The sequence below is a fragment of the Haplochromis burtoni genome, unplaced genomic scaffold (genome assembly GCF_018398535.1).
Source record: "Haplochromis burtoni strain Fernald_Lab_line unplaced genomic scaffold, NCSU_Asbu1 Contig_6, whole genome shotgun sequence".
NCBI lineage: Eukaryota > Metazoa > Chordata > Actinopteri > Cichliformes > Cichlidae > Haplochromis > Haplochromis burtoni.
In genome coordinates this window covers 2,593,025-2,601,750 of record NW_024582367.1, presented here as the reverse complement: position 1 = coordinate 2,601,750, position 8,726 = coordinate 2,593,025, and the positions used below count along the sequence as shown (strand labels likewise).

At 40.1% G+C, this 8,726-nt stretch overlaps 1 protein-coding gene across 4 annotated transcripts in view; it reads right to left on the bottom strand.

Moving 5' to 3' along the window:
* ormdl3 (ORMDL sphingolipid biosynthesis regulator 3) overlaps positions 1–8,726 on the bottom strand; it is a 35,604-nt gene extending 26,878 nt beyond the window's left edge. The window contains exons 1-4 of one of the 4 annotated variants that reach the window (XM_005913665.3): positions 8,182–8,677; positions 7,440–7,644; positions 6,680–6,831; positions 1,404–4,401 (exon numbers count right to left, since the gene is read on the bottom strand). In XM_005913665.3, the coding sequence (XP_005913727.1) occupies positions 4,266–4,401; positions 6,680–6,831; positions 7,440–7,613 (462 nt within the window). In that variant the 5' untranslated portion in view covers positions 7,614–7,644; positions 8,182–8,677 and the 3' untranslated portion in view covers positions 1,404–4,265. Of the gene's footprint in view, positions 1–1,403; positions 4,402–6,679; positions 6,832–7,439; positions 7,645–8,181 lie in introns of those variants that run through there. The other 3 variants (XM_042223668.1, XM_042223663.1, XM_014335693.2) reach the window with 3 other exon arrangements.

Sequence of the window (8,726 nt, the reverse complement as noted above, 5' to 3'; positions counted from 1 at the left end):
CACGTCTGCATGAACATCGGGTAGTAGTCATCATTAAAAAGAAGCACGTGATCAACATACTGGATTTTACTGATGTAGTACTAGGATATGAGCAACAAAGAACAAGTCGTTCAACTATTTCTATCAAAAAAATACAACGTTTGGAACATTTACCTCCCAGGTATAACTTAAATCATGATTTCAGCTCATGTCTAAAGAAGACTTCAAAATCTATTCAACATAAATGGGTGGGATGCCATTGCATATCTGCTTAACACCAAATAAAAAGCTTATTTTGCCCCTAAAATGAGGATTTATATTGTTATGACTTAAATCATTTGATTGCTTTCATATAATGTGTGACACCCTGCTAATTTACTGCCTCGTAATACCTCACTGTTACTTTCGCTTACTGAATGTTTAAACAGCCCCCGGTGTTGTTTAACAGGGTGAGCACTGTACAGCGTCAGTATCAGCTTGCAATGGGGGAAATGAAGACCATAGATTGAATTTTTGATTTGATGCATAGGTTTACTATCAGGTAGAGTTGACAGAGAGTACAAAGAAGTACTGTTTCAAGCTGCAGAGTTTAGGACAATCATTCAGATTGAATAACCTGATGCACTGCACAGCATTCAGGAGGTGCATTGCAAGAGTTACTACTCTCAGGCATTTTCTACAAACCCTTGTACCTGCAAAGACAAAGTACAGAATATAGCACAAAATATCACATCTATGCACAATTCTGAAAGTGTTTCCTACTTTTATTAAGTACAATTTTCATTTTTCCTTTTGTGCAAACTCTATTGTACTGTAAGGACTGACTAGTCATAATGTTAAGCAACCTAAAAGTCTGAACTAAACTCCTGCAAACACGTCATGGAGGAGGCATGTCAGTACATTGTAGTCACTGAAAAAGCTGTCCTAAATACAGCCTTTCTCTTTTTGATGAGCAGTAATCCATCTGATGCTTACATCTGTGTTTAGAGTCAACACTTAACCTTCTTGAGAGCCCTGGATGTGCAAACAAAAGTTAAGCACAGCCACAACAAGACAGGAGAGGCTGTCTCACACCATGTTGTGCCTGTTGTACATACTGAAAAGCACACAAAAAATGATGAGCACAATGCTTCGTATTACCAATTCCTTTACAGATCCAACACATTTTCTGCATTTTAATTAAACGCCAGAAAACGAGGACACGGCGGCACAAATACGCAGTACAACAATGAAGGATTTTGAGATGATGCTTGAAAAACATTGTATTTAGAGTCAAGCGCTCTTACAGAAAATGGCTTTGCAATGTCCTTCAAAAACAAAGCAAGTACACTTTTTTAAAAAAGAAAATCAAACCAGGAGCTACAAGCGCAACTTTTCACATTTAATCAACATTCAGTTTATCCGATGTTCTCAAACAGTCTGATAAAAAAAAAAGTAAATGCATTGTCATCTTGTGCTGTAGCAAGTCTTACAATGAAGCCCTTTAGAGTAAGAATACGTCTGAAAACATGATGAAGGCTCGGGCAGATCAACTATTATGTACACATACGTGAACTCTTTGGTTCTATGATCCATGTTTGATTCATTTATTACTTTTTTCCAATTTAACACACTTAATAAAATGAATGTTTTCATGTTTTGCAGTGACAGCGTGAACCACAAATCTAAGGAAAATATGATTCTGCTACATTTACTACTGCTGCCACTCTAAGTCATTTTAAATATTAGATCTATACTTGCTCTTGCTTCTACTACTGCTAAAGGGCACAATAGTGGTTTAACTATTAATCTATACATTTTTATTTTTTCAATTCATAACAGATTTGAATGGATCCTCGTATCCCAGCACAGAATAGACGTTCCCCTCTGATTGAACATCTGGTATCGTAAAATTGAGTTCAAAAGAAGAAATGTAAAACATAATTTTACCTCGAATGAGAATTAAGATGAACTATTATACAGTTTAGTCACCTTTAAACGAAATCCATGTTTGAGCTCATGTTTCATTCCCTCTCTGCCTGTCCCCAACTAATCAGTACCATTTATCAATTTCAGAGGTCAAATATGAAATGATGCTTCTTCAAACCATAGTCTGTATTCATTTTCCAGCTCTGGCCATCTGCGGTTTTTGCTCCAGGAAAAATTTAACCTGGCAATAATTTTGACAAACATATATGAATTGTGTCTTCTTAAAGACAAATCAGGTCAAGACAACTGTTTGTGTAACTGAATCAAAGCACTGTTGTGCACGTGATACACAGCCCACAGTAACTCAAAGACCCTGAATGCTTACGATGAGGCCTGCTTTGGCCTTTCACTGACAAACGCAATGAAAACGAAGAAACATGGCGGATTTGAAAAGATGCACTTTCACTGTATTTCTCCGAAAATAGCAACCAGCGTTTTTACTGTAATGCAATGACCTCTTTTAGCACATAGGACTAGTAGAAGTGGAGATTTCAATCAGATGACGAGGAAGTACTTGATATTCTTGAAAGATCTGGATCGTACCTACTTTAAAAATCTTATGCAGCTATTTTCTTTAGTGTCTCCTTTTTCTATCCTTTTTCTTTCAGTCCACAAACTGTTCTCATTAGCCTCGTTTCCAGCACCAGCTAATTTCAGAAAACAATCAAACGGGAGACGGAGTAAGCTAAAAACATGATAAAAAAGTGTAATCTAAAGCAGTTCATGAGACAGGTAGTTACAGAAGAGCAACACAAAGAAAAATCAAGAGTGAAAACTAGACTTCAAGTAGCCAGAAGCATCCTCCATTAAAAACTACCTAAGGTGATATTGAATGTAAGCCCTAGGCCACTGTTTGACTACTGCTTGGCTATTTTTTCCCCCGAATTCAGGATCACAACTAGGCTTAACGTAAACGAATACCAGCTCTCTAAGGAGAATTTTGAAATACATTCCAGAGGGTGATTTGGACATTTCTATCCCATATTAACAAGTTTACTTCTACCTAATCAAAATCTTACACTGGAGAATAAAGCACAGCCATAAAAAAGTCAGTAAAATTGATGTTATGGAACCTGCTAACAATCCTCACCTGCAACTCCACCCAATGTAATGCAAGAGAAATGAAGCACACCACATCCTAAATTCATTTTTCAAACCTTTGAAAAGTCATTTTTGTACCAAATATCTGGCCTAGATCCAGATCAGGATGCTTTATGAAGAAAGCATTAAAGAAAAATGGCAGCTACAGCTGGCAGACAAAGTGATTAATCCCGCTTTGCAAGGGTTTATTTTTCTATCTTTGTCCTGAGTGCTTTATTGTTGCATTGTTTTCATCATTCTGGAGGATTTTTAATTCTTAGGTAAATGAAAGCATCCGTGCTACAGTGCATCAGACTGCACAAAGCGTACCTAATAAACATAGAACTCAGTATGCAATCTGCTGACTGGTCTGAGCTGCAGACACAGCTGACTCATGCTCAACATACCAGATCCTGAGTACTTTTACAGAGCAGGAACAAACATGTGTGAACATATTTTGCCCATCTCCAGAGCCAGACTGCAGGACCTTTGGATAAGTCGGATCAGTCGAGTGCTTTTGCACACAGACTGGAGGTTTGCAGCGCACAAACCAGGACAAGAGGTGTCCAAATAAGGAAATGGTCAGATAAAAATAAAGGCTGCTTAACTTCCCAATCTTGGCCCTGAGCAGAACAGCGAGGGCTAAATATAAAATCTCGTGGTTTCTTGTGTCTCGCTTCCGCTGCACTTCACAGGTCCCCTACCATTTCATTAAACTATTGTTGCTCTCCTCTAAGCTCAGAAACCTCAAGGAAGACGGAGCTACACGCGAGAGTGAAGCTGAATAAATACAGCAGCGTATCATTACATACAAAATAACTTTGATTACTGCCTCAGTGTGCCAGTAGTGTAAAATGGCACACCACATTTGTACAACTACATTGTCCCGTTCCCCCGGCACTTGTCACATTTGAGAACGTCTACAGAAATGTACACAATACTTTGAGAAATCCTTTTAAAATGTCTCTGGAAAAATCACGAGGCTCAAAGAAGATTTTCCACAAATAATCACAACTGAACACTTTCCCTTTGTGCTCTCTAGTGTTTCGTGTCTCCGTCCTGGGGTTTGGTACCATGGCAGTATGCTCAATAGGCTTTATTTAGAGTGCTGCTCTGCAGAGTGAGGCGCCAAACGACCACAGATCCCAATGGTTCTGCAGCCAAATCAGAAGCTTGATACTCTGTGTGCTCTCAGCAGTCCACAGGGACACAGGAAGGAGGTGTCCTCTTCTGCCGTGTCAGTACTTATTAATCCCAAAGATCCTCACACCGTGCAGCTGGGGCAGCTTGGGAATGAGTACCGTGAGCAAGGAGACAGTGTTGACAACAAAATGGGCCCGATCGTATTTGGTGTAGAAGCTGGTTAATATATACCTGAATCAAGAATAGGCACAAAAAAGGAGAAGATTACAATGAGCAAAGGACATAAAGCTTATGTCTAGATTTCTCTCTGCTGGTGTGAAAGCAAGGCAGTCCGTTAAAAGCCTGAAGAAAACCACAATGTCTTTATAAAATGTCACTCTATGTATAAAAAAACCTTTCACTTAGTTTTATTCTGCCAATCACACCCAGATGTTTCCTAACTCCCAAAAGCTGTGCCAGCAGTTGTCCTGTGAGACCATTTTAACGTGCCAAACAACAGAATTACAACACTGGTAATGAGCAAATGAGTTGATATGAGAATCTGTAAGCCTAAATCTACATTAGGCTTCCAAGCACCAACAAGCTAAAAAGTCCATCTAATTTAATCCCAGCATGCATGTTAGGCTAACTGATGATTCCAATTTTGACGAGGATGAGAAGCAGATAAAACACTTAAAGTGGTTTATGAATATGAGATGATTTATCTGAAGTTCGCGAGCAGGACCACATAAACATTCCCTTTTGAGGCTTATCTACAGATGCCCACTTGTCCCACACAGCAGTTGTTCTCCTTGCTCTCCCTCCCCTCTTCCTCTGTCTGTCATCCTCTCTCAGAGGTTTCAGGGGACTTAACTGGCTCAGGAGCCACTGCCCATCCTCAAGAGGCCTCAAGAGGCCTTCCACACACTGCAGTCTCTGGTCAAGCTCTGTCTCGTTATCAAAAAACGTTGTTTTTTTTCATTTACATTTGGGGTTGTTAGAATGGTCTAAAGATCTAAGGCTAGATTTCATGTATAACACAATATATTTGTTCATAAATAGTACATATTCTATTACCTATTCAATATTTCTACATTCAGTGATGACACCTAATCAACATATCTATAAAGCTTCCGTTTATCACAGAAATTTTTCAACTTACAACAACCTGAAAAATTATTTGTAGAATTGAACCTTCGGCCACAATTCAACCCGGCCTGCGACATCATAAAAAGTAAAAGTAGTGGGTCTTCACAATAGAGGTATAAAAGTTTGAGGTTGGAGACATAATATATAATACATATTAAGATTCTAATGATTGTAAAGTCTAGAGTCTCTATTTAAAAGATAATTCAACATCTTTCATGAGTGCAGTGGGGCATATGAGGAAGATTTAAGCTAGTTTTTTATTGTAACCTCAGAGGAAACCAAAGTAAAATATGAGAAGTAAAAACAAACGGCTGCTTATAGAGTTTACCAGAATTCAGCAATGTGTGCATCTGATTTCACAGTTCTTCATCATGTGGTCCTACACTTGTTTTATTGATTATTTATCATTTTTATTATGGCCCCCTGAAAAAAACAAAAGAACCACATACATACCACATCCATGTATATAAACTCGGCTTGTGTGCTGGCTGTATGTGTGCAGAGTTGTGTTAATCCTGGTGAGATGGTGGAATAAATAAAACTATGCTGATTTAATATGAGTCGCACTTTTAGGTGTGGCAGTAAGGGATTTTTGTTAAGTGAGAATGATGAATTGCATTTCCTGCTCTCAGCGGAACAGGTAAGGACATGTACAAAAACACTCCCAGAAGATTTCAGCAGATGTGTAGCCATTACATCTGGAGTCTAAAGACTGACCGCTCACTTCTTCCTGCTGGCAGTGGTTGCAAAACAAAATGACAAAGAGCCCCTTTAAATAAGTGCAAAAACAAAGTCCACACCTGCAAAAGCGCTATCGCTACAATGTTCGTGCTGAGCTGGCAAATAAACCCTGGGGAAGCAGAGTGCTTCCTGTAAACTGAACTGTGGTGGTTAATAAGGACAGAAAAAGGCCAAGAAAGCAGCAAGCGGCACTTCTGCAAACACTGTGCCCCTTCTCAATTTGCAGGCTTGGCTAATAAGGGAGCAGCGTGTATGCTAATCAATCCACACTCACACCAAAGGAAAATAAGCGCTGAATTTTATAATGCAGCATATATTTCTCCACTGAGGTATAAGTGTGTGCAAGTTCACTCTGAATAAAAGGTACTGGCATTCTGATTAAGCCACAAACACACAGGTTCATTCAAAGAGAGCTGCTTTTGCTTTAGGCCTGTCACACAAAAGTGCTGATGGATGACAAGGTAGTGAGACGTGTCCTTGTCAGAGAACTGATGACCTACTCTGGTTGTCATTTCCTGTCTACACTCTCCTTAGACCTAACATACTTGCTTAAGGTATTGTCCCATTATATTGTCCTCTATGGTTTTCTGCGGTCCTCAAAAAGCCGCATTAAACAGAAAAGCAGAGGAATGCAACTTACAGGACAATAGGTGTGATGGTGAGGAACTTCCGTGAAGCCGTAAACTGCACACCGTAGTCCATCTGCTCCCAGTGTGTAAGGAGGCGAGCTTTGCCTTGATCAGGGGTCTCGAAAGGTGTCCCTTTGACTGTATGAAGAAGCAGGTACATGCACTACAGAGAAGGGGAAAAACAGAACACTGTTGCCACACATGATTGCCACACTAGTGGATTATTGATATGTGAATACAAGAATAAACTTCGTTAAGTACAAAATCTTCCAGGAAGTTAACTTACTAAGGTCTTCCTCTTCTTCTTCTTTTAAAATAAATCGAAATCTACTGTAAAGCTCATAAGTAAAAGTCAGATGTGTTCTCAATATTAGGAACACTTTTAAGCTGCATGATGAAACAGCCCATGCCTCAACTAGCAAATTCACTTGTGTAACAGGATCACGGTGTGGTTGCGCTCTTCTCAAGAAATGTGGGCCTGTCCAAGTTGGAAAGAAAAAAAAAAAGGAACTATGAAAAAACAACAACAAAAAACAAGAAGCTTGTTAAAGAATCACCTCATTAACCAAAGGCATGTCTAAGAGCAGTGAAGCAGCAAGCAGTTGTGTCTCTGACTCAGCTCTCAACTTACTCCCATTCACCACATCCTAAACCTCTTTACTGTGCTGCACGTGCCCTCGACTTGATTTGACCTGACTTGACCTAGTCAATAAAGGTTAAGGCAAACTGTGGCAGTGCTGGTCCTTTGAGGGACACCACTACACCACTAACCAGATTATGGATGAGGTTGGTGAGGGTCCAGACCACGGGCACACTGGCAAAGGGGATGCTCAGCAGGATGATATGAAGGAGGCCGATGCCCAGGATGTAAGACAGCCACATACCCCGGCTGTTCATCACTCGGGTGTTGGGGTTAACCTCACTGTGTGCTGTTCCCACGTTCATGATGGCGGTGGTAAGACTGTGTAACTGTCTCCTGAAACAAAAACCAAAGATCTACAACCTCTAATGGTAAGCAGTCATATTTAAAGGGTTATACAGACACCTGTAGTGAACTCAACTAAAAGAAAATGAATCATGTAGCTTGGTTGCCCTTAAATGAAACTGCATAAAGGAAAATAATTACTTCTATGTATTACTATGTATTGCAATAAAGCAACAGTAGGTTATATGATGGCTTTAACCTGACATCTGCAAGCCAATCAGATGCCTTTGCCGTGGTATAAATGGAGAAAACATTAAAATATGATCAAATGAGATTTACACATTTTAAGAAGTAGCCTTGTGCATGAATAAAGCTGGTGTCTACTGGTTCAGTAGCAACTGATTGACTAGAGTAAACAATGTCGCAAGCGCTGATCATTCCAGCATGCTCTTTTGCAAGTTGTCTGGAAACATCACTGGAGACAATTGATCCTTTAAAAGATCTTGAAGTGAAGCATGGAAGCAAAAACAGCAAAAAACAAGAAAAGTTCAAATGCGTTGGGTTAATTAATGAAATCATTGTGCTTACTGCAGAGAAAAATGGCTTCAACTCCGACCTTTACGGGCACTACTCCGTTATCACAGTTTTTCCGTTATCGATGGCTTCAGTTATGTAACTAATACTATCCCTGCGCGGCTGATGAGTCTGCGGGGCTTCCATTAGTCGCCCGGTTCCCCTCCTTCAGTTCCGAACGTGTCTCTAAGCCCTACGGTCCACTCGTGAACACGCAATCCATCGAGACGCGTCCACTTTTCTTTCGTCTTCTTTTAGCCAACAGCTGGTGACAACACAGCACGGTCCACGGTGTTACGTCATCGTCGCTCTCTCTCGGCACACGTTTCGGCGGAGTTTTTTTGCTCCTCGCAATTTTCTGTGATAAGTCATGTTCGAGTCACGTGAGCTAATCTGGCCAATCACAGCGGAGTGCGCTGAAAACACGTAGCTACGTCTCCCTGACGTCAGGGCAGAGGAGGAGCTCAGGGAAAAGTGATTGACACTTAAGCTACGTTTAATAACAAGAATCCTGATTTTTAAAACGAGGAGATATAGTTTATGCAATTAAATTGCTTATA